Consider the following 25,945-nt stretch of genomic DNA (forward strand, 5'->3'; position numbering starts at 1 on the left):
GCAGAGATTCCCCTTTGAGGAGGGCGGTGATAATGTCTCGCGCTGCCACAGCTATTTACAAAATGAATGGCTGTCATCAGCCTGGCTGGTGTGTCCCCAGATATGCGTTTCAGCATTGCCAGGAGACAGCTGAGGGACCTTCCTGAGGAGGTCTCAGTGTCCTGTTTCAACGCAGCACCCCACCTTCCAGGCCCGAAACACCCCTCGGTATTTGATCTGGGGTGGGATTCCCCGGGACTGGTTACGCTGGCGGCGTGGGGGCCGCTTCTGCCATCGCACCCCCTCCGTGCGCTGTACCCGGGTGAATCATCGTCGCCTCACCTACTGCGCTAGGATTGCAGGGGTCAGAAAGCGAGCTGATAAGGGCCGTGCCCCGGCGCCCGGCCCGGGCTGCTGACAGAGCAGGTGCTGCCCCGCGCCCCGGGCAGGGCTGGCAGGGCTCTCGCTCTGCGGAGCTCGGTGACAGACGCTGCTCTCCGGTTACTTCGCTCGTTCCGTCTTCGAGAAGCCCACTTGCCGTGAGGCAGCAAACATCCACCGGCCTGTTGAAAACTCATGGCGTGCGTGAAGCGGGGCTTTGAGTCTGTGCTGACAGGAAGAACGGGGGCTGGATGGTTGGGATCGCTCCCCCTCGGAGCCGGGGTGCGGGGGGTAGCACAGCCCGCGCTGTCGGCCGTACCCGCTGCTCGGCCGTGCCCGCTTCCGAGGCGGCCGCTCTCCTGCGCTCAGGTGGCTCAAGGATGATACAGTTCCAGTTTTTCCTCTTTTCGGAGAGGCAACTGTCGTCTTTGACTTGGGAGAGTAACTTTTTTCTTAGCCTAGTGATTTTTAAACTGTGGAGTTGGAGATCAAAATCGCTGCAGATGGTGCAATGATTGGGGCATGTTGACCCATAGAATGGATGGCAGCTTCACAGTGGCTTCGATATGATTCCTTTCGGGAATTTCAGTTTAAGTCCCTGTCCTGCTCCTAACTTTGTGGGCACTTCTCTCTGCCGTCCTGAAAAGGAGTGGGTTTTCGCCTTGTCAGCACATTTTGTTTCTTGCATAGGAACACTCTGCATGTCCAGCCTGTCTTGGGGAGTTTGTCGTGGGTTCTGGTTCTTGGGGCATACGTGTGTTATTGCAGTGAGGAGGTGGGAAGAAGAGCTGTAGGTATTTTGAGGTTCCTTTCCTCCAAGAGTAGGGACTCGGGGCAGAATACACATCAACAAACATGGACAGAAAAATTCCCTCTCTTTCATTCATGGAAGTTCTGACAGCATGAAAGAATGAGAGCAGTATTTCATTAGCTTTTTTGTCCCGATAATGTTAAACTGGAGCAAACCCCCCCGGACAACCTTGAAAAGGTTTTTAAAAACATATGGAAGTCTTCCAGAGAAGCAAGGGAGCCACAACTGTGTGTGCCTGTTCGTTACCCTTTAATCAGTTGGGAAATCTAAGTGGTGACTTTCAGCTGTCACTGTATTAAGAACCAGTGCTGCCTTTTGTGGCAGTCTGTATATACTGAACTCGGTACTATGTAGTAAATATTCTTGCTGTGTTTTCATAATCATTCTACTTAAGAGTAAGTGCTTCTTGGGTGGGTATTACAAATCTGTTAATCTTTATGGTATTTATAGGGTAATTTTTAACTCTCTTGAGCTCCTTACTTCCTTGCGGGTCAATTACTCAATTTGTAACATTATGTCAGTTGTAAGAACTTTACCATCCAAGGGTAAACAGTGTTGGGTATGGTTCTTTACCTGTGTTTGCTCTTAGTTCTTTGTATATTGAGGTATGCAATAACTTACTCTGTGGCTTATTTATTGGGATTTCTTTTAGTCTCCCTGGTTTGTACTTTAAAGTGACTATGATGACTTATTTTAGCTGTTGTGCTTCATCACTAATGCAGGCAGAGGGAAAACTTGCAGCAGCGCTCTCTGAAGAAAAGACCGTTAGTCAAGTTGCAGCTACTTAAGTCAAAATTGCTGCAAATAGTGATCAGTTTCATCAATAGAAAATCAAAAATATTTAAACACTAAGTCAGACATGTGGCCATGTGGTGAGCACACAGCTCTCCAGGGGAGGCTTTGGCTCTGCGGTAGGGAGGGATAGCTGGCTTGATTTGATGTGCTCGCCGTAGCTGTCCGTGTTAAAGTGGAAATCTGCTCCGACTCTGGGGTTTCACTTGGCCTGTGGAAAGAGAGAATAAAGTCATCAGCTTTTCGGCTCGAAATTGCCTTTCCCCTTGCAGCTTTTGGTACCGTCAGCATTACCACAGCAGTGCGACCTGATGGCAGTGATCCTGGGGTAGCAAAGGGACGTGCCCTCTTTCCGTGGCATCTTACCCGCTGGGAAGGAGCGTGCAGCTGTAGGGTGGGAGAGGGGTACGTGAGGTAAAAAAACCTGCGAGTGTCTTGGAAACCCTGCGTTTTGGGAACGTCCCTGATGGCTCACGCTGCCGCTAGCTCTTGGATACAGTAGAGTGGTAGGAGACTTTCTGGAAGGTCTAAGGCACATAAGGCCAGAGATGCTAAATAGTCTAGTGCTGAAGTCTCTTCCTTTTGTTACCTGGGAGCGCCGAGGTAGAACCTACCGGCTTTTTTTCTTTCGTGCTTCACTGTTGTATATTTTCAAGATGAAGATTCTGCTGCAAAAGCAGCTTGCAGTATCTATGACGGCTTTTAGAGAATCTAATAAGTCCCTGAAGGAGCCCGTGTTCTAGTTGCACTTTTCTTTCTTCCCAGGGGTAAACCGTGACTCATTCTCGTGAACAAACAGACCTTGTAGCATTTCTGGTGTAACGTACTGTGCATTGTCGCTCTCGATGCAGTGCATGTTGTTTGCAAAGATTCAGCCAGGGTTTTTTTGGAGTTGGTTGTCTTGTAAGCACATCATGCTATGGTGTTCCCGTTTAGGGTTTTTTTTTCCATAAACCCCCTCAGTATTCTGTTTACTTACGGATTAGAAGAATGTCACAGGGTAGTGAAGGAAACCAGAACTTTATTTTCAGAATAGGAAGGTCAAATGTTTACTGCCTCAGCATCGTTCATTCTGTCAATAAAAAGGCAATGAAAAACAGCATTTCAGCACTGCTTCGGCCATCCTCTCCGAGACACCTTATTCACAGCTAGGCACACCTTTTGGAGTATTTGGTTTTACATTTTGTTAAAGGCAGCTGTGTATGGAAGCTTTGTGCTGGTGTCTTCTCTCCTGCAGAGCATGGCTGTGACACGGGTTTCCGAGGTCCCCTCCTGCTTCTTGTCAGCTTTATTTTGGCGTTTGTGGGACTGGCAGGAGAAGCTGGCAGTGCCTTTCCTCCTGGTGGGTGAGAAGTTGGTCAGCTAGAAAAGCTGAAGTGGAAGGGAAACCTGGCTTGGCAGGAGAGGAGAGCGTTGTACGTGTTTTTAAGCAACCTGTTTGCATGTGGTGCTCCAAAGGAGCTAAAGTTTGAAATGAATCATTCCTCACGAGTCTGATAAGACTTTGCTGAAGTTGCGTGTTATCTTTACTGTTGTTCGTCTGAAATTGGGGACAGCTGAGTGCCAGCTTGCTCATTTTTTTTTTTAGTGACATGCATGGCACTGAGGAGTTTGGTAAAAGCAGCTAGATGATGTGGGGAACATAGTTTCCCTTTGGAGACTGTCTCTAATATGTTATAGAGGACCATATTTAAATTTATATCTATGCTTACGTCGTCAGGCAGCAGTAATAACCAGGGTGGCTTTGTTCCTGCATCCAGTGTGTGGTGGTAAATCCCCTCCAGACTCAGCTGCTGTTGTCCATGGTTTCTCCTTCATGCTGTTACCATAGCGTGAGATACTGGTGCTTGCAGGTATGTGGCTGCACGTTTTGCTGAGAGCGTGGGGCAGTTATGTGCTTCCATGGACCAACTATCGTTTTACTAACAGGCTTCTGGCTTGGTTTGGACTGTAAGCTCTTCAGGGAGTGAGTCACCGTGCAGTGGAGCTGGAGGCACTAGCTGCTGTGACAAATCAACTCTCCTTACCATCTCCCAAGCTTCAAAGGTTGGGTTTGGCCTCTAGAACTGGATGGCACAGTCCTGCCTCTGCCTTCCTGCACCGAGGGCTCACGGTTCTGGGACTTTGGTTCACCTCTCTCTTGCGTTGGTTTGATCTGAGATAGTCCACATCTGTCAACCAACTGGTAAATGTTGCAAATTCATTGATAAATATTTTCTAGTTATCTAAATACCTTGTTTTTCTTCTGCGTGTTCCCCTTTCCACACGTACTCTTTTAAAACAAGTTGTTATGCAGCTGGTGGTTGTAGTGTGGGATCCCTGTCCACTCACAGCAGTGTGTGCTACCGAACCGACTTTGGTGTCTGTGTGGAAGCCTTGCCCACACACTCCTCTTGCTTTCCAAATGTCCGTAAGTCCCTGCAGGATCCTGGCATCGCTGTGGTGATCCACCTTCATTTTGTGAGACTGTCTAGGGGTTAAAGCAGAGAGTGTGGAGCCAGGACAGGCATGTTTTGTCCCCATCTTTGACTCCAGTCAAATCTGGACACTTCATACAGCAATGCGTGTTATTTCCAAATAAGTTGCTACATCAGGATTCATTGATGTTTTTCTACTAGCTCTTCAAGCTGGTTTGTTTTACATTAGGTCAATTCGATCCTTTGCTGTCACTGCTCTATAATTTCTATTTTTCTGCTTTTGCAGTTGCTTTGCTGTGTTGCTTGCTGCTGCGCTGGTCAGGGATAGCTGCACGTGGATTTTGCTGGACTTCAAAGATTATTTTTATTGAGGAGTAGTGTGTTATTCACAGATATTAATAAGGTGTCAACATAATTTGCATTGATATGAGTAAACCATGGTGTGGCTTATTTTGAAATACTGTAAATATTTCTGTTTCTTTTCTGAAACAGACCTTTGTGTTTGTGCAGGTAGCTGATGGTAAACAGTTGTCTTTGAATGCTGATGAACTGGTCCATGGTAGATATTTTCAGCTGTGTTCTGCATAATTGCTCTTCAAAACTGGTAATTTGAGATGGTTGGAAAATTGCATTTTACTTAGTTCATGGATTGCTGAAAGCGAATTTGTGTTCTGTGCCTCAGCTGGACTTTTTTGTTTCTTTCTTTTAATTGCATTAGCACTTTAACCCGACGTACTTCTCCTCCTGGCTGAGGCTGCTAGGTGGGGGTCTGGGGGTGGGTAGAACAGATGCCGCATTGTGAAAACACGACGTAAAGGCCTTTGCAAACGTCTGTTCATTCTTTGGTTTCATGCTCTCTGGCACAAGTGCTTTTTTTTGTTATTATCTGAAGGACTGCGTAGCATCTGCAAAACAACTTTGAGATGGACCTCAGTTTTAGGGGGAAGGAAAGACCGGGGCAGGGCAAGTTTTATTTGCTCTGCCGATGTCTTGTACCTGTGTGGTGGGAAAGTGCCCGGTCTCCGATCAGCGCCTGGCTGTGGAGCTGGGAATGTCTGACAGGCACCTTGTGGTGTGCAGCAGAGAGTTTTCAGACAAGAAGCTGGAAGTGAAGCTGTGGAGCTGTTGTCTTGGTAAGTAAAGGGCAATTTTTATAGGTCCCTGAAATAGGTGAATTTCTGCTCTAACAGCATAGTATTAATCTGAGATCAATGCAGTGCCCTGGCAGGGCGGGCAGGGTAGAAGATTTTTGTTTGCGTGAGTAAGTTTATGTTTTTTTAACAATCTGATACTACTGAGTTTATGGTTCAACACTGAAACTTATTAGAATAATAGATAATTATTACATAGAGGGCAGAATATAGTGTGAAATGTGATTTGTCTCTTACACAGAGCTTGCACATTTAGATGCAATTCTCTTGAAAGGTTAATTCCCAGTTTCTCTTCAGAACATTCTGTGCAAGCCTTTCTGTAAGGAAAAAAAAATTGGACCCAATTTAAATAGACAAGTCTTGTGAATCCTGAAAGAATTTGGGCATTTAGCCCAGGAAAGGGAGAGTTCTCCGCAAGAACTTCATTAACCCTGTCTGTCATCAAAAGAAGTAATAGACCTAGCTCCACAGACTTTACAAAGAACAGATCTTTTTTGTTTTACCCCACAGCCCTGATCTGCAAGGCACTGGTGAACGAATCTTGTTCTTGGAGGAGAACTGTGCCTGTGTGGGAAAGGAGGTGGAGATGTGTTACAGACAGTGGTGTAAAAGTGTGGATGTGAACTCAGGAGCTGCCTTGGTTTTTGGGGAAGTGGTGCCCTTCGTTCCAGATACTCAGGAACATGTAGGGAAGCTGACTATTGTATTTAGTCTAGATAAGACACCTTATAGCAATATGGATAATACAGTCTTATTTAGCATATTTTGGGGTGGAAAAAATACAAACGTATTTCTAACGTAGCTATTTTTGTAAGTGAAAAATGTTAAACCCTTTTACACGGGAAAGAGTTTCTGCTTCCGTTTGGCCGTGACTTGCAGGATCCAGATGCTGTGGAAGCTCTTCCTGCAGTGCTGGCATCTGGCTGCTTGGAAGTTTTGCGTAGGGTTTTATGAGACGGCTTTGAAGTTGCCTTTGGATTTGAATCGTATGAATCTTTAGGTTGGCCGGGCTGCATAATTCTCGGCATCATTTCCTCTCACTTCTGATTATGAGAAAAGATAAATACTTCAAGCTGCTGTTCTGATGTTTTGAAGTTGGGTGTACATATATTTATATCTTCCTCCGTTCCTTTCGCTTGTATTTGAGACAGAGATGTTGGCTATTAAAGGCTCAAATTAACAGCTCTAAACTGCATGAGCAGAGTGGTTACAGCAGGCTTCGTGGATTTTGAGCCCTTCTGACATCGCCTTGCCCTTGTACTTTGGTCTGCCTAAGCTTTCCTTAAACATCTGAAAATTACAGCAGTGTTTCAGAAGTGTCTTTGTGAAGTGTGCTTAATATTTGTCAAGTGCATGGAAGTGTGGTAATTAAAAGGTGTTTATCAGTGCCGAGAGGTGTTTCTAATCACATATGTATATATGTATTTATAGAAAACTTTGCTAGGACTTAAGGTCATAAGTTTATTAAGCTTTCTGAGAAGACCAGGCTGACCAGTTCCCGCATTTGGGTTTTGGGGTGTAGCAGCAGAGCTTATTTAAATTTTTTTTTGGTACTTTGGATGGTACTTCTGTTTTTGTCTTGCTGGCTGAAGATGATCTGCTTGCTTCTGCTCTTGCTTGAGATGACTGGTTGCTAAAGGTCTGTTGATAGGAACAGGCTGTGGAAGTAGTTTGGATTCTGAGGTGTGTGTGGTAGAAACTGATGTTGGTGGTTGGCTTAAATTGGATTTTTTCACCATAGGCTGGGAACAGTGTCCCCTACTACTTGGTTTTTGGCTCTTCTTTTTTACAAGGGCTCTTTAGATGTTGATCGAGGGTGGAAACTGTTTGTATTTCACAGGTAAACTGTCAACTCGCTGTAAGTACAGTAAGTTTGGTTCCTTCTGTGCAGAGAGCTGGTTGTTCCCTGGGTGCGGAAGGGAGAGCACACAGCCGGCGTGATAACGAAGTTGACATTACTGCTACAGACAGTGTGCGTTTCATAGCTGTATGTGATGTTACTTATTTCAGTTATGATTTAATGATGTGAAAATGTCTGGCAGTTTCTGTGAATGTATACGTTATGAATACATTTCCAGCCTATATTTAATCTTTCCTTCATCAGAAATGAATGAATTCTGAGAAGGATAACAGAAATGTTCTTAAATAATTTGGCTTCAGGCTTGAAAGCTTTATTGCATTATAAATTAAAAGATGAGCATGTTTTTGCATGCTTAGTAAGCAATACAGTAAAATTCCAGGTAGATTTAGTATTTGTTTATTTTTACCGTGTTTCGTTAGCACCAGTAGTGGCCTGAGAGGTCTGTCTCTAATGTTTCAAAGGTTGTGAAAATGAATACAGTGGCTACTTTTGGAAAGTGGAAAATGGCAACTAGAAGAATAAAAATTAAGTATGTTGGCTTCTTACTTTATCTGAAACATACAGAAGTGAAAACTAGTTGGGGAAGAATGCAAGCGCTGTTGCTGTAGTGTGCTGGCAGTGTTGTCTCTGCAGAGGAGCTGTTGTCGCTGTGAATGCTGCTGACTGCTCTCCATCCGCAATTTGGGATGTGAACATGTATTTGATGTTTACCTACATTTTACACAAACATTTTACTAGATATTTACATGTGGTGTTGCACTAGGAAATTCCGGGCAGTGAAGTGAGAGGTGGGAATAGTCCAGTTAGGCTGGTGAAAAGGAACATTTACCTTATCACGTTGATTACTTAGTCATAACCATAAATCACCAAGTACTCTTGGCACTGATCCTAGGACTGTTTGCAGGAGCCGTGTGAAACCATCCCTTGTCACGGGTGGATTGAGCTACATAGCAGCTAAAGTGTATTCAGAAGACTTTTAGAAACAATGAAGTCTTTTGATTTGGGACCAAGTTCTAGGAAGTTGGTACTACAACGTGGGAGGAAAAAACCCAACCCTTAACTCAAAGAAAACCTTTTTAAACCAAAATCAGAAGTAAGCTAACTACCTTCCTGGTTGATGGTGAGAACTGGTGAAAGTAATGGGCGTACAAAATGTTCTATCAAAAGTATTGCCTAAACTCAAGCAGCATCTTCAGGCCTAGTAATACAGTCGGGAGGGGACACTGCTGTGTCAGGCCTTGCAGGTTGCAAGTCGTTTTACTAGAGTTGTTCCACAACTAGAATACAGAGTGTTTGAAATGATGATCTTGCTTAAAATGGGAATATGGACCTGAGCTGGATGTGGAGAGTGATTTGAGAGAGAGTGGGATTTTTGACACACATACTTAATTATTGGCAGGAAGCATTGTATTGGCGTCTACAGTGAGATGGCTCTAAATAGCTTTAAATAGTTGACTTAATGTCATTTTTCTTCTAGATAGGGAGCAGTGAATTACAGTATCTGTCATAGCATTTGTTTAATGAATATCAGCTGTTGACATACTATGAAAAAGCTGTAGGGCTTTTCAGCCATTTGACTGAAACCTCAGTCAGTGGCTGTTGGGTCCTTGAGAAGCCAGCACTCTGTTACTGGCTGTTGAAGGTCTAGGTTGCACAAAGTCTGAACAAAAGGTCTGCACAAAGTCTGAGCACAAACCCATCTGCACTTGCTGTCAGGGCAGTTCCAAAGCTCGTAACATGGAAGCTGTGGTTAAAACACTGTTCTTCTGCCCAGTTTGTTACAAAGATCCCCATCCTTTTTAGGGGTTTCTGAAGTGCGGGTACAGTTTTCACTGAGGGCTGTGACTTGGTTTCTGCATTTTGGTTGGGCAGCAGCTACTTGTAAAACTTGGAATACATAAATATATTTTTGTATTTTCTGATTGTGAGGTCAATTCCATAGTTTGGATATTTGTAAATTGTATTGATAGGAGTTATTTAAGGTTGGATGAGGATATGCTTCTGGAATTTTTCATTTAACAGATGTATATTTTTGAAATTCAAACAAATGTTGAGGTAGAAAACACAGCTGGGGTCGTTGTACTTAAAAACACTGATAAAGAAAATTTTACTTTGAAACACAGCTGTTGTCTTTAACTGCATTTGATGACTGATGCTTGTATTATTTCTAGCACTAGATCCAGCTAGACTCCTTGAAGCTTCCCTGGTATTAAAGGCTGGGAAAGTTGAGTTTTGCCAGTTTTCATTTGGCCGTCAGAGCTTATGTCAATGAGGATGAGTAAAATTGTATTAGATAATATATTAGCATTTTAGTCATGGGTGGCATTACTAAGTCTGACAAAGTCTTGTGTAACTGAGCGCATTGTTCACGCATCCAAATATTTTGTGCATTCTTGGGCTTTGCAGGTGCACATACCTCATGCCGTGTTACGCTGGCGTGTGTGTATCTGTAGATACCGTCTCATCTTGATGCTAAGACTAAAATTTTGAAACTCTTTGCTGGTGGTGTGTCTGCACTCCGTTTAACTTTCCTGCCTGAATTGCGGCGTTGCGGTCTGGAGCTGCTGGGAAGACAAACCCGCAGCCCCGGCTCTGCGGGCAGCGTCGCCGTCGCAGCGCCGGCCGGGCGGCGCCTGGGCAGCTCTTCCTGAGCAAGTTCTCCTGCACTGTGTTATTTAGCTCTGCTCTTGCAGCACTCTCCTGTCTCGTGCATTTCAGTGGCGTTCCTCACGTTTCCGTAACATTCACGCTCTTTTTTCTGCTTCAGTGTTGGCAGGTGTGTATTTCACATTAACATGAGGGGTTTTTTGGATGTTAGACTGCGATTTGCTTATGGTAATTTCCAGTCATCATAAGGTGACTGCTGAGAGAGATGAGCAAAGAGGAAAAAATTGTCAAGCATTTACAGTAAATACTCCCTGCTTTTGGAAACGCTGTCAGAAGTTTAATTGTTAGGTTCAAGTAAGTTTGTCATGTGCCAGACAGAATCAGTCTGCTGTAATGAACGGGTTACGCACTTCACCAGCAAAAAGGGAGAGTGAGAAAGCAAGGGATGCTCAGGATTTCCTGTCACCTTGCACCGCAGAAGGAACGGGGTAGGCTTTTTAACCTAGCCTGTAATTAGGTTTTGCATGGAAGCATATATTACTGCGCTTCCTTTGCCAAAGCTCTTCAGTGTGATGGATGAGATTTAAAGGTTGATCTGACTAAATTGCATTGAGAATACTAACGACAAAGATATTTCTGTTGTGAACTATTCCTACCAGACATCATAGCTGTGACAGAAACGATGTAAGATAATGGACAATAAAAGTCACTCGAAAATAATACTCTCCGAGGAATGGACTGCCTTCCCCGCAGCACGTACCCTGAACCGCAGCGATAATGTCATCGTAAGCCAAGATCATCATTTAAATATATAGGTAATCTCATATAGTATCCTGACAGATTTATTTTATGAGCAAGCAAGAGGAAGAATATTATTGGACAGTAGAGAGGAAGAAAGTGTTCCCGATGTGGTGGTGTGTTTATTCTGTAAAATAGTTTGCATTGCTCCAGTCTGGGGGGAGCCTGCGGTGAGCGGCGTGCGGGTGGCTCAGGGAGGTGGGGGAGCCGGGGCTCCCTGCGGCAGCGCGCCCGCTGCGCCCGTCGCCGGCTGACCTGGGAGCCCGGCCTCTGTGCGCTGGTGGGTTTTACTCACTGGTAATCTCAATTCTGTGTACCTGTACAAAGATGGAAATTTGTGCAGTAGTTGAAGTAACACGCTGGACTGTCTTTAAACAACTCGTGGGTTTCTGGAACTGCATGCGACTTCCCTTTTTGTGTTGTTCTACACAAGGTAGCCAAGCAGAGCTGCTTGCCTCCCCTCCCAAGTCCCTGTGTAGTGGGAGGACGTAACGGATGTGGCAACCGAGTGGAAAAGCAGATGTATGTATATGTATCTCACATGATATGTGAGGGCATTGGAGCAGGGCAGAGCTACAGAAAGCCCTGTGACGTTTCCAGGAAGGGCACAGCTGCCCCCGCTTCCCAGCCAGGAACGCTGAGACTCCTCGAGATGGAGCCGTGTCCCTTCTGCGGTAGGAAGGGCTGCACAAGTGGAAAACCTCGCCATTTATTCTGCAGAATACTTGTTGTGGCGGTACGAGGGAAAGCTGGCCTTGCTGTGACTCGCTCTGCCTTGACAAAGCTGTCTCCAAGACGCGTTATGGGAAGAGCTGCTCTGCGCAGTGCCAGCCCTTGCTGTGTCCCCGGCCGTGGGGGGCCGGTTTAGCGGTGGCCGGAGTGTTTGGGTTTGCCGGCCCCTCGGGTGCCGGGGCAGCGGCCGAGCTGAGCGCTGGGCCCGGGGCAGCGGCTGCTGTGGGTCGCAGGAAGGTGGAGAGCGTTGGTGCGGGAAGCTGAGCACTCAGACTGCTGCTTTGGTGTCTGCTTTAGAGGTGCACGGTCCTGTCGTGTTGGGGATGCGTCTGCGAGCAAAGCGGTTGGCCTGTAGCTGAGTTTGAGGCATCCAGAGACACCTGGTGATACCTGATTGCAACTGGTCCCAGCTCTTCCACCAGGCTGGTTCGGAGAGGAGCTGCACCTGGGGCGGGAGGGTGTGTGAGACTGAATGCCCAGATGCTGAGGAGGTTCTGCTCCTTAATGAGCATCGTAACTAATGATCTCGGCCTTTGCTACCAAGTGCCCTGGGCTGTTCTGCTCTGAGAATCCCACCTGTCAGGTACCCGCAGGGTACCCAGGGTTTGATGGCATTTTCTGTTTTGTTTTGCTTTCCACTGATTCAGGCGTCAGATGGACGGGCTGGGGCGGCAGGACAGCCAGGTACCCGAAGAGCAGTTGCAGCCTGGGATGGGGTAGGGGAGCTGACTGCTCCAGGGGTTTTTTATTTTGCCTCGCTTTGTAAAGACTCCAGGTTACCTGCAAATACTGCTGCTGTGTGCAGGAATAACTCTGCTGCAGAAGGTGGCAGGCAGGCAGGGTGCCTGGATGCCAGTCACTTGTGTTACTGGGTGGATGGAGTCTTGGCTTTTTTAGGTATTTTGGTGTAGCAGGGCGTAAGTGTTGTGTTCCTCATTTCTGCATTATTCCCCTAAGTGGTGGAGGGCACGTGGTGAGAGAAAAACCTACATCAAGTTGTAGTTTGAGAGAATAAGCTGCTCGTCCCATGTGGGCTTTGGTCGTATTCCCCACTTGTTAAATTTATTCTGAATTCTTACAGAGTAACTGAATTGCCTGCAAAACTATTGAGATAACAAACCTGAACAAAATGAGGTGAAAGTTTGTGGTACCTTGAGTATTTTCAATGCATTGTTTTTCAAAATTTCTCAGCTTATACCTTGAGATCTGCTGGGAGAGGTGAAACAGCTCTACGCTGAGTTCAGCTGTGTTTTCTCAAATATTTAGTTATTTAAAGTTGGCCTCTGATTTAATTGGAAATCTTTCATTTCCTTCCATTGTTTTCGGAAGTCCTTTCCCCCAGTGGATCAGGTACAGGCAAACAGTCCTGCACCGTTCCGTTGTATGGGAGCTGCCATGTTTTGTGTATGGCTCTGCTGTCGTGGTGTCTTTCTTGTCGGAGAAAGTTAAAAGCTTTACCAAGACAGCGTGTCTCTCGCGTTGTTTATACTATGCAGCTACTGATATTTTAATAATTGGAAATCTCAGTACGTTCTGTATTCACCAGAGTTCCCTCTGGTTTTGTTATGATAAATGTACCTTTGTGGTTGGTGCAGAGGGAAGTGAGCCTGTGTCCGTTATTGTGAAGCAGAGGTGGCACATATATAAGGTAATTGATTTTGCTAATCTTGAATGATCGTAAACTCCAGTATTTGAAAGTAGCCTGAACTGCTGACTCTCTTGCTTTTGTAAAAGTTATTACATCGGTTGGCAGCCAAGCCAAAGTAACTTGGAGTTTGTCTGGCTGATTAAAATTGACCCCAAATACTAAAACAATTGTGATACATCCGTAACACGACTTGCCTGCAATAACCTGGAAGTAATGCTGCATCGATAGAGCTTCGGTGAGATCTTCCTCCCTGCGTTTCATTTAGCACGAGGCACAAACACGGCTGCCTGCTCCGCGTGCCCGTTCCTCGCTCCAGGACTGGAACCCAGTTGCTGTCGTTTGTTTTCCTTAGTGTAGAGTTCCCAAAGCAGGTAGTTGCTTTTCTGGAGGTAGAGGTAAGTGCTTCAGTTTTGATTAAAATAGGGTGGAAATCTGTCTTCAAAAGCTGGAAAATGCTGCAAGAGATTTTTGTGAGCTGTGTAGAGTCCTTCCTTTTGTGTATGTGGGGTTTTGAGGCATACGTGTTACTGGGGACTTACGTCTGTGAGAGACACAAGTATTTGTAGTAATTCCAGAAAGCTCTTACGTTGTTCTTGCAGTGTCTACTTTCTGGAAAGATACGTGGTGCTTCTTGCAGCTTAAAAATGCTTTAATCTACTGTTGTGGTCAAGACCCAGTCTGAAAATTTTTGACACTGCAAATCTTCATAGGAAATTTGGAAGGAGGAGTAAAAAAGCCTGGAGAAGTAAAAGTGTGGAGCTAGAACAATGTAAAGTAAAAAGTGCCAACGTTAAGAGAGGTTATTCCAAGATCTCTTGTCTAGTTTCCTACTATTGTCTTTGGCTGCTTAAACAGATAAAGAAAGTCTTCAATTATTTGTCTGCAACTGCTCCACACCCCCCCCGACCCCCATTTGATAATGAGGAAATGAGACCGAATCCGGAGCGTCACTGTCACTGCTTGGTGTTGAGTAGCTTTTGCTTCTTCCCTATTTGATTTCTTTGGTACTGTATTGCGGCAGTGATACTGTTGCTGCTGAGAAGTGACATGTAAAGTAAATTTATTGATCTTGGTCCAGTTGTTAGTAGTTACACCCTAAAATACACCAAGATAGTAGGTTTATTTTCTCCCACTTCTCAAGCAGGTCAAAGACTGAATTAGATGGGGAGATGGAACTTTGGTTTAGACATGGTGACCACTGGCTCTAGATGTTGGTGAATTAAGTGTAGCATTTAAGATTGCTACTTGAAAAAATTATTAAAGGAAAATTCATTACCTATTAATATCGATGTCAGTTAATGACGCATTACATGCTGTAATTAAGCTGAAATGTTCTGTAGTTCAGCCTTTTTACCGTGGTGTGGCTAGCATTCACGCAATGCTGTTCATAGAAAAAGCTTCTCTTAGCCCAAGGTGCTTCCATCCTAACCCGTGTGGCCTGAGTGAGGTGGGAGATTGTAACTCGTTCAGGTAACTTTGAGCAGATCATTCCTCTTCAAAGGAATGAAGACACGGCTTTTGGTAGGCTACATCTCATCAAACTGCTCGTGTTAAGTACAGGGAAGGGTTTCACGGTAACTGCTGGATTCCGTGAGATAACTTAGTGCACAGATTGTGTGGCCGGAATGGAGCGATGGAGTAAGGGGTGGCGAAAAAGATTTAAACATTTCTTTGTGTTTGTGGTTTGCTTTGGTAGTCTAAAATAATTCCTACGTAACATGTTGCAGCTAATACCCAGACTCGCTTCAGGATTAGTACAGTGTAGCTCAAAACGCAGTCACTTCCTCAGGGGAGAGCCGGTCTCTGGAATGGGGGTGAAAGTCACTGGTTTTGAGCAGTTGGACTGGACACTGTCATGTTCTTTGCGCAGCATTTTCAAGTTAAAGAATATAATTGCCAGATTGGTTCTGTGGTTAGACCTTTTAAAAGAGAAAATCTCTAGCCTGCTGTAGAGTTGTGTGGAATTCCAATTCTGTGCAGTCTGTGTACCTTTCCTGACATAAGAAGTGCCTTGTGTTGCCAGCTGCTATTTGAAGACCCTGCGTGAATCCCCTTCCCAGGGATCCCCCCTCCAGTCTGCCCACGGCGTGTGCTTGCCCGTGGCCCAGAATAGCCGGGCTGACAGCTCCGCGCAGGACACGCCGTCCCGTCGGTGTCAGCGGGCCCCGGGCTGCTGTCATGTGAGCTGGGCCGTATCTCTTTTCAAAGCTGATATTTTGTTCTGACTTCTTCCTTTGCTTCCAGCCACAGTGCTTTAAACAGCAGTGACCAACCCAAATCCTCAGGCTCTTGCCTTCCCGTCCCCGCTCGGGGCAGCTAGGGTGTTCTGTTAGTTGCCTTGCTGCTGTCTCATCCCTCGTGGTAAGTAGTTGTACCTGGAGTTTCCTTACGGCAGCTGGAAAGTTATGGTTCTCTTGGGAATGTCCCAGATTTGTGTACGATCAGGTGAGTCGGGTTCTCGTCTTCAGAAATAACTCCCTTTTCTTTCTGAGCTGTAGTCCTTTCCAAAGGCAGGAAGCAGTGGAGAAGATGTTTGGTCTGTGTTAGACTGTAGATACTTCACATGACACTGCCTGGACATGCTTTTTATCTTGAGGCTGTAAATGTGAAATTTCTGAATTCCTCTGGAGAGAAGTGGTGAGAAGCGAGGCTGTCAGTAGCCCGCGGTCCCTCGCAGTGTTTGCTCTGTGCTTGTGGGCTTGAGACAATGTGTGTTACACTGTCCCTTCGAGTAAACAGCTTTTCTTCAAATCATGAATAACAGAATAATTAGGATAGTTCTGGCGGTGTAATTGAAGGTAGAAATTTCATAGGACAGTTTAATGTGGCTATTGAGAGGCATATTTTTGTTTTAAGTGTTCACCTGGTTCCTAGTAAACCTATGGATGCCCGATACTGAAGGAATCTTAAAATCAAACTTCTTCATACTAACAGTGATTAACCTTCTCCCACTGGCATTTCACAGTGCCAGCTTTGAAAAACTTTTTATGGAGAGCAACCTATGTGTTAGCCTGTTTATATGCAGTGGGTATTCCAGCTCTCTCAACTCTTTTCTAGGAGTGTTTGTTAGAGTGAAAGTTCATTTGCTTAAGAAACAAGAGCCTTTTCTCCGCTTTCTCCCCTGCGCTCTGTGTGCATGTGTTATGGGAGCTGGTGTTGGGAAAGATCTGCCAGAGCTAAAGGCTTATTTCACTGACAACTGCTAAAAGAACCAAGCACAACTTGCTACAGAAATTCTTTTGCATCATATTTTCTCCTCCACTCCCCTAAATATTTAAAATACCTTTGTATTTTAAATTAAGCGTTAGTCATTGCCCCAGTGCCAGGCATGCACTATTAATACACTAATGAGGTCAGGTTGTGCTCCTTCACTGAGTGAATACTTGCCAAAACTCCTGAAACAAGTTTCTGAAAATCCTTGTGTTGGCCACTGAATCTTCCCTTGTCACCATGACACTTCTGGTCACTGCTAGGGACAGCAGAAACACGACTGAATGACATTTACCTGGAGCACTTGTGGGTAAGGAAGAACGAGCTGTGAGTAACATTCTTACATGAGCCCCCCAACACGGCGTACGGTTGTTTGTAGGGAAAGCATGTTGGTGTTTTACGGTGCGTGTTCTGGCCATGCCGTGATTGTGTTTTCAGGACTGGCTTTGCTCGGGGCCAGGGCCTGACCCCAGAACTGGCAGGGAGCAGGCAGCACTGGGGTTTCCTCTCCGAGTGTCTGCTGAAGAGCTGATAAAATTACCAGGATTTGTCACAGAATCACAGAATAGCAGGGGTTGGAAGGGCCCTCTGTGGGTCACCCAGCCCAACCCCCTGCCCAAGCAGGGTCACCCAGAGCAGGCTGCACAGCACCGCGGCCAGGCGGGTCTGGAATATCTCCAGAGAAGGAGACTCCACAGCCTCCCTGGGCAGCCTGGGCCAGGGCTCCGTCACCCTCAGAGGGAAGAAGTTCTTCCTCATGTTCAGACGGAACTTCCTCTGCTTCAGTTTGTGCCTATTGCCCCTTGTCCTGTTGCTGGGCACCACTGGAAAGAGCTTGGCCCCATCCTCCTGACCCCCACCCTGCAGATATTTATAAGCATTTATTAGGTCCCCTCGCAGCCTTCTCTTCTTCAGGCTGAACAAGCCCAGCTCCCTCAGCCTCTCCTCGTAGGGGAGATGTTCCAGTCCCCTCATCATCCTTGTAGCCCTGTGCTGGACTCTCTCCAGTAGCTCTTCATCTTTCTTGAACTGGGGAGCCCAGAACTGGACACAGTACTCCAGATGGGGCCTCACCAGGGCAGTGTAGAGGGGAAGGAGAACCTCCCCGCATCAGGCTTGGACACGACGACACGGATAGTTCCAGCGTGGGTTTTCTTTCCTAGAAGGGCTAGGCAGTACGTGTATGCCTGGGCTCTTGTGCTTCTGCACACAGGAGGTGTATCTGGAGGGCTTTCGGCCAAAAGCCCGTGACTGCCTTCTGTCACGGTTTACTACAGCGTTCCCGAAACCTGTGCGGAGCTGTGTGTCAGAGGAGGAGGAGTTAATCTGGGATCTCGGCGGTGTTCCGGCACTGGGAAGGTCTCGGCTGCCTGATGGGCAGCTCTTTGCGGCTGCACGGCACGGTTTGTGGAGGCGAGCAGAGCGTTATTTCGGAGCACTGCGTTGTGCTGGCCTGGAAGCCACAGAATCACAGAATAGTAGGGGTTGGAAGGGACCTCTGTGGGTCATCTAGTCCAACCCCCCTGCCGAAGCAGGGTCACCTACAGCAGGCCGCACAGGACCCCGTCCAGGCGGGTCTTGAATATCTCCAGAGAAGGAGACTCCACAGCCTCCCTGGGCAGCCTGGGCCAGGGCTCCGTCACCCTCAGAGGGAAGAAGTTCCTCCTCATGTTCAGACGGAACTTCCTGTGCCTCAGTTTGTGCCCATTGCCCCTTGTCCTGTCACTGGGCACCACTGAAAAGAGCTTGTCCCCATCCTCCTGACACCCACAAGCCGCAGCACCCGAGCTAGGCGCCGCGCCGCGGCAGGGACCCTGCGGGAGGGCAGGCGCGGGAGCCGCTTGCCGTGGTCCCGGCGTCGCGCCTGGGGTCTGTGGGCAGGCCCGGCTCGTCTGGGCACTGGGGCACGGCTGCTGCACCCGCGCTCGGAGGAACACGGGGTTTCTGCGGTGGCGACGGGCGGTCGAGAGCAGCCGTGCTCGTACTGCTGCGCCTCGGGCGTGGGGCGTTCGGATGTCCAGCATCCTGCTAAAGGAGTGACCAGTCTGGTACATCCAGGTTGGGAAGTGTGTTGTGTGCCTCGTTCGGCCATTGTGGGAATCTCACTTTCAAATGTTACCTTTTTTTAAAATTAGTATTTAATTCTAAAAAATGGAAACTGACTGCCACACTGCCGATTCCTTCCAACTGGTTCGTGTTACGGTTGATGATAACCTCTTTTTTGAGCCCTCTCTCCCAAGTGCTTGCGTCTCCTCTTCCTTTCTGTTACCCACAAGCTGTTGCTCGGGTTTACAATACTGCTCAAAATAAAACTGATCTTGTCGTACTGTGAAATGACTGGATTCCAGGTAGACCCGAGATGGGATGTGTTACGGGTGCTGGGTTTCACAGCTCTTCGGCTGTGCTGCCAGCATCCAGGAAGGCTCAGTTTTGTGTGTGGGTGACTCAGAACTGACCCTGCTTCGGCAGGAGGGTTGGACTAGATGACCCACAGAGGTCCCTTCCAACCCCTACTATTCTGTGATTCTGTGATGAGATCTTTGCGCTTCAGAAAGGGAGGGGAGACTGAAATGGTCTCTGTAGGGTAAAGGATAATTTTGGGAATGATGATAAAGGATCGCTGCAAACAGTGCTGGTGGATGTGTCCTTACAGTGAGCTCTGTGTCTGATAACTTGTGCTAGATTCTCTTCTCCAACACCACGTCCTTTTAACTTCTGTAATTTTGGTAGGAAATTCTGCCGGACAACTGCGCTTAGTAATTGCTGCAGGTAAAAATGAAACAAATAAATTCATGGAATTCTCCCTTGTTTGTTTGTTCCTAGAATAATACTTTGATCTGATCGAATCTAATACGGTTTCTAGCTACTGCTTCCTGTGGCTTACCAGCCTGCATGAAAGCTTCTAATTTTGGGGGTGGGGAAGAAAGAGCGTGCGTAAAGCTGCACTTTTAGGTTGTCCCTGGACAAAGAAAGCTACAACCGTCTGGTGGGACTTCTTGTCACTCTTGTTCTGCAAATGGAAATGTGCTAACCTTTCTTGGGTTGTGCTCGAGGTGCCTGGTGCCGCTGGGGATCATCTGGGCTGGGGGGGTGTAGGGGAAGCCGTGCTCGCCGCTGTTCCACCTCTCGTGGATAGGGTCCCACTGACCAAGTCAGCCCCTCTTCTGCTGTTTGGCTTGTTGTGAAGCGGTACCAGTGATGTCTGTGATACTGGTATTTTTGTGTTGTAATCTTGGGAGCGCAAGGGTGGCTTTGACCTGTTGCTGCGTCCTCCCAGCTTGCAGGCGGCAGCGGGTGCGTTCTGGTCTGCGTGCGGGGAGCCGAGCTCCCGTGGGGCTGGTGGCAGAGAAGGGTTTTCCTTCTTTGAGAATTGTGTGCGTGAGTCGGTCCGGGGGAGGAAAGGGGAGCAATCCGTTTGTGCCGTCTCGATGTACAGCCGCGTGTTGGCACACCCCTCGAAGGAGTTTTGTGCTTTCCGCACTGGGTGGCCGGTGATGAGACTCCTCTCTCTTTTCCCTCCAGCAGGACTGTGAGGCAGAGCTTGGTATGATACCATGGAAGGGCAGCACAACCATCCACACCATCTAGGGGACCAGAACAACCCTCTTTGCAAGCTGCCGGGGCAAGAATACCAGCATGATCCTCAGGTAAGGGCGTGTGTCTCTGCAATCTTTCTCTATTTTCTTCTCTTCCCTTTTTAAAGGTCTACAGATTTCTTAGCATTTAGCCTTCCCCCTCCCCCACCTTGTTTATAGTGCAGTTAGAGCAGTTTTAGAGTATATTGGTTTTGGGATTCTGCCAGCCAGCCAGAGTTTCCTGAGTCCAGTTTTTTGATGATAATAAAAGAAAAAGGAAATACTTTGAATTTTGCTTGAAGCAAGTATTTTTAAATCATCTTATAAAAACATGTACTGTGTTGGCTTCTCTTCTCTTTGATTCTTTGAAGAAAAGGCCAAAGAAAAGCAGTTGATTGTATAAGTGAATGAATGTATTTTATCTCCTGTTATAGTTTAGTAATAAATGCAGAAGAGGTGATTACCAAACAGAAGAAGTTCATCCTACATGAAGCTGTAGGCTCTCTGACTCCATTTCCGGGACTCTCTGGAATCTCTCCCGTGATGTATTTTGTCTGTACTGTTACCAAGTTTTGCTGGAGTGGCTCATACCTCTCTCCCTTCCCTGCCTTTCCGCAGAAGTGGGCTAAAACCCGGGTTAGCCCTGTGTCCAGGGTAGTGCTGATACCTTCCCTGTGGGCATGGGACTTGCATTTTGTGAATGCTGGCTGCTTGCCTTCTGCAGCCTGTGTGTCAGAGCCATTTGGTTTTACCTAGGTGTATTTTAAAGAGGAAACAGAGCGTCGTGTCGAAGCTGTCGGAAAGAAGAGTGTTGTGGCTGTGGTGTGGCGTTACGCTGGGGAGGGCCCGGGGGGTTAATCTGCCATTTCCAGTGCCAGGCCAGCGGTGGTCACGGCTCCTTGGGCCAGGAGGGAGCCGCAGGAGAGCTGCGTCGTGGGGGCAGGACCTGCGAGAACCCGGAGTCGCCTACACGTGGAGCACAACGGTGAATGTGTCGTGCACGGCGCTGCTGGGAAAGTGGCGTTGTATGGAGCAAAGCCCCCCTCTCCTGATGTAGCAATTTGTCATATTAAGTCATTTAATAATAATTGAATCCCCTTGATTAATCTCCTAGAATTAGCCAGTTGCATTTTGAGCAATTAGGGTTAATTACTGCCTCATTTGGCAGGATAGAGCCCCTGTAATTATTTCATGAACAAGATTAGGAAGTGTTCCTGTGCAGCAGATATATTCATGGCATCTTGGAGCACATGTTAGAATTCGTAATGACATAGTTAAGTGTAATTAGTAGCTAATAATCTATGTTCTGCTGTTATGCTGAGTGGGCTCATTTTGCCGTGTGGTCATTGTTCAGTGAAACCTCCTCGAAACTCTGATAATATCCAGGTTGTGTTAGTGGAGGTCTCCGAATATATGAACTGTGCTGAGAATGATCTAGTTTGGAATTAGGATTGCAGAAAGACTTTCCTTTGTTTTTGCTGTTAAAATTAAAAAAAAAAAAAGGCTGGATAACAAAAATACAGTCTCCCAGAGAATAGAAAAAAATGCCTCTCCTCAGCAAACTCAGCTTAGAATTAACAAAAATGGTACTATTTGGAAGGCAAACCACCTTGCATTGGTGGTGCACCAATTGCTTATTACATATTTCTGATTTTCCATTTGACAGGAACACAATTATGTATCATTTTCAATTTTCTGGTACCTATTGCCTGGAAGAATCCAAACTTACATCATTTCTTTCTGCTGAACAGATAGATAATGCAGGCGTGCTGTAGAACAGCTTGTGGAGGAAGGAGAGGTTTGGGAAGGAAAAATTGGCCTAACTTGTCTTAGGAGAAATGTAAAGCATGGCAGGGATAAAAGCTCAAGCAGAAAAAACAAAACTGGAGCTTTTGGAGTCTCAAACAAGGCAAGTTCTGTGTATGGAGTGGCCCTCTCTTCCTCCCAGCCCTTTCATTCGAAATGTCTGTGTCACCCCAGAAAGAGCAGAGCAACCGTGTGCTCCTCTAGTAGAGGCTTTTCCTATAATTACGCCGCTTCCTGAAGCTTTTTTTTTTATTTCTGCAGAGGTGTTACTTCTGTTTTATAACTCATTATTGTAGAGCTATGACTAAATGTATCAGATTTTTCTTTCTGTCTTCAACGACCATAGTTTGGTAATAAGATGACACTTTAGAGTAATGCTTCATATTTAGAAGTTTTCCAATTAGAGTAAGTGAATATATAAATATAAGAAGGGCCCAATAAAACCATAGTTTAGCTGCTGGCTCCCTCACCTGCCAACCCTTCCCCTGCTGAAGTTCATCAGGAAGAGGATGGAACATTTTCTAGGAATGTTCCAGAGTGAAAGTGTCAATTTGAAGTCTCTAGATTACTTGGTGTTTATAGCAGTAAGTGATAAAAGTTATTTAGGAGTAAATCAGTGATATAAAAATTCAGAGCTATAATTTTTGGCTTAGTTTTCATACTATATAAACATAGTAACTCATTTTAAACAACCCTTTTATAGACTCACACAGCCTAGCAGCAGAGCTGTTCGTGATAGTTTCATTTTGGTCTGCGACTTGAAGGTAGCTTTGAAGTGGTCACCAAGCAGCAAAGGCCCTGCCGTTTAGTGTGTTCCGAAATGCTTAGGTTATTTCTGTGTTAATATTAAGATCTTGGGGAGTATCTCCTTGGTCTGCTATTTCAAGCTGGTGTTTCTCTGCTTCCTTGTCATGAACTAGTACAAATATGTGCTGATAGGGGTGTTAAAACTTTGAAGTTTCTTCAGCAGATTTGAAGTTCTAGATGACAGGTCAGGTGAGGAATACTTTGTGATGACTGTGTAGTCTGGTTTTGAAGCTGCAAAATGAAAATCCTGATCTGTTAGTCAATAATTACTTGACTACCTGTTTGAAGGAAAACCCGTATTTTAAAAGTTTCCTCATCTCCTGTGAGCTTAGAAGGTTTTTTTAATCTATCTGTTCTAATGTGTTCTCATAAATTCACACTGGAATTTCAAGCTCAAAGGATGCAACGTTCTTTGCAGGTAGGCATTACTGGAGATGGGTGTCTAGTTTGGGACATCGTAAAGAGGTTTGAAACGCTGGTGTTGGTAGTAAATCCTTGCCTATAATATATCCGTCTTCAGCTGGAGGGGCTGAAGCTTCCCCGTCTGCTACTGCAGATGTCTTTTAAAGGTGAAATTAGTTTGCGGTAAATGTCATTCAGATGAAGTATGCACTTCAGAAGCAAGGAAACCGTTCCTTTAAAATTAATGATGCATTGCAAATATCAGAAAAAAACTTATATCCAGCATAAAGATAATTAAAATTCAGGTCAGAAGTATATGACTTAGTCGGGCTAAATTTTTTAATGAGATTTCAGAAAATTAATTGGGCGAGTATGTTTCTACTTTTCTAAAGGATATTTCATTTCGTGGTTCTACAGGAAAGATGCTGTTATTGGCATCTAAAGATTGTAGTGTCTGACTTTTTAACTGTTGGTTAACCAATCTTTAACAATTTTTAGCTTGATTACAAATAATCTAAACATCTCAGGACCTTGTAGCTGTTTGTGCAGGATGATGACGAGTGCCGGTTTTCCACATGCCAATCAGACAGCAGTAAAACAACTGACTTTATTATTAATTAACATTAGCACTCTGCATTTATGTATCGTGCAGTTAGCAGAGAACGTTCCCCTTTTTTCAGCTCATTCAGGCTTTTTTTCCCCGGGTCTCTGGGAGAAGCAGTCCTGCAGGCGTTGCTTTGCAGCACGGTGGTGTTTCACTGGTGGCTCTGTCTCAGGCCAGAGGCTGCGCGGGGGGTTCTCGGGGCTGCGCAGGTTTTCCCCAGCTCTGAAGTAATTACAAAGGGATAAATTTATTGGCCAAACGTTAATTGTTCTGGAGAGTGACAGTCTTTCTACAGAACAGTTTTTTCTTATTTTTCCTTATCCCAAAATATAGATTCTGAGCTGTGCCATTACTCATTTAAAAATTACAACAATTCTGTTCAGGCTGTGTAGCTGTCCTGCCTGCATGTGGTTATAGCAGCGTGTGAAGGGTTTGGGGGAAGTTGTATTAAATCTCCAGCTGTAAATTTTGGCGTGTAAAACTACATCCCGTCGCTGGGAGCAAGCAGATAGCAAGGAACTTTGCTAATGCTGTCATCCTCCGTATGTGCCTGGGCTGCTTTATAATCTGGTAGACAGAGACTCCTATTAATCTTCAAGTTTCTTATCCTTGCAGCATATCTGTACAAGATAATACAGCTGAAGTTTTTATTTCATTGAATTTTTTTAGTATCACAAAACCTTATTAATCCTGTTTTGCAGAAAATCCCACAACACCTCAAAATTTCAGGCTGCAAGTTCTGGCAAACTTCTCCATTAAGCATTGTGATGAGGGCTGTCGTTGCATACGTTTGCCAGCTTTGAAATTTTAATTCTCGCATCAGTGATTGCATCTAAAAGAGAACATGTATGCCAGAGATGTTGTCCAGAATAGCTTGTTCTTGGAATAATCTCTGCATTTCTTCTTAAAAATGAATAGCCTCTTTATTTGAATGAAGAATTAACGTACTTTAGTCTTTGGCCTTTTTTTTTTTTTTCTTTTAATGGAGTAGTAGAAGAATGAGACTTCATTGTGTGGATGAAGAGAACAACCTTTCTCTCCAAACTAGTTTCCCCCAGGCTGTCCTGGGAACAGAAGTGTGCAAGCAGCCCAGTGGTCATCGTGTCTTTGGAGGTTGAGTGGTTGCGGTTGTTTTTTGTTCCCCCCAGCCCCGTAGTTTGGGTTGGGTTTTTTTTTTAATTTAAGCTCCATTTTTGACCTTAAACCCTGTTCTGCAGAGACAGTGGCTTGGTTTTCCTGTGTTCATGCAGACCTGAACCCTTCGCTGAGCCTGTATCTATCCTGAAAATGAGAAAATCTGGTTTTTATGAACAGATTTGAAGATGGTGGTGGCATCTAATTTTACACACAAGTTGTATCTGTGTATGAAAACTCTGAGATTTGCAGAAAACAAAGGTCATGGTTCATTTGAATGAATAGGTGTTGGTTCTTTGACAGCTTTCTGAAAAATTGTGGTGATTAAATGTGGAAGGACTTGAAATAAATGGAGTTACCCTTGTCAAAAGTCATGAAGTAAGTGAAATGTATGTAAGGCCAGACTACAGGGATGATATTCTGAGGAGGTAGGTATTTCTTAGGTGTTTTAAATGTGTCCTTGTAACACTATTTCAGAGAGTTACTTGCTTGCATTAAAGTACGGTGAAGCGTAAGAGAAGGTTAATTTTGACGTGTGGGAGAATGAACTGCCGTAATCAGTAGGGAGCTTTCTGGTATGTTCTCGTCTAACCTGAGCATGCTCTCCGGTTTATCCCGTAATCAAACATCTTTTGGCCTGCATGAAAGCTCCATTACTTTAATTAGGTCTGATAGGTTGTGATAGCAAATGCAAATCTAGGTCATTGCATATGTAAATGTGCAGCTGTAGTCCTGGAGGATGCCAGAACATATCAGCTGAGGTGTCCAGTCGTCACCCGGCATTAACTCCAGCACGGCGAGCAGACCTCCTGCTAGCGGTGTGAAAGTGGTGAGGACACGCGTATGCACCCTGTCACTTGCTGAACATTTATTTATATTTTCAAGTTAAGAAGTTGCTAGATATTTCTTGGCACGTACTTAAAATATTAATTTAGACTTAAACACTCGTGGTTTAAACAAGCATTTTGGTGATTAGTGAAGGGCAAATGGGTACCATCCTTGACTGCGGCATGGATTTCTTCCTTAAAAAGAAAGTTTTGTGGTAGTTGCTTCATAAAGTCTTGTTAAAAGTGCTACCTCTTGTGAATGATAACTCAAGTTAGAAAAGCTTTTGGTCAAACTTTCTTGCTGCTTAAGAAGAGCATGGCTCAAGAGGCACACTTTCAGGGTTAAGGAAATGCTTTGACTCCTTTCTATTTTTAAATTAGGAAAAAGTGTTTTGAAATTTTA

General features: G+C 45.4%; 1 protein-coding gene across 5 annotated transcripts in view; it reads left to right on the forward strand.

The window, feature by feature from the left end:
- NEK6 (NIMA related kinase 6) overlaps positions 1-25,945 on the forward strand; it is a 67,185-nt gene that overhangs the window by 6,140 nt on the left and 35,100 nt on the right. For 2 of the 5 annotated variants that reach the window (XM_075439214.1, XM_075439216.1), the window contains exon 2: positions 19,910-20,034. In XM_075439214.1, coding sequence (XP_075295329.1) covers positions 19,942-20,034 — 93 coding nt within the window. In that variant the 5' untranslated portion in view covers positions 19,910-19,941. Of the gene's footprint in view, positions 1-15,572; positions 15,623-19,909; positions 20,035-25,945 lie in introns of those variants that run through there. The other 3 variants (XM_075439218.1, XM_075439217.1, XM_075439219.1) reach the window with 2 other exon arrangements.

The sequence above is a fragment of the Opisthocomus hoazin genome, chromosome 19 (assembly GCF_030867145.1).
Source record: "Opisthocomus hoazin isolate bOpiHoa1 chromosome 19, bOpiHoa1.hap1, whole genome shotgun sequence".
In the NCBI taxonomy this organism is placed as follows: Eukaryota; Metazoa; Chordata; class Aves; order Opisthocomiformes; family Opisthocomidae; genus Opisthocomus; species Opisthocomus hoazin.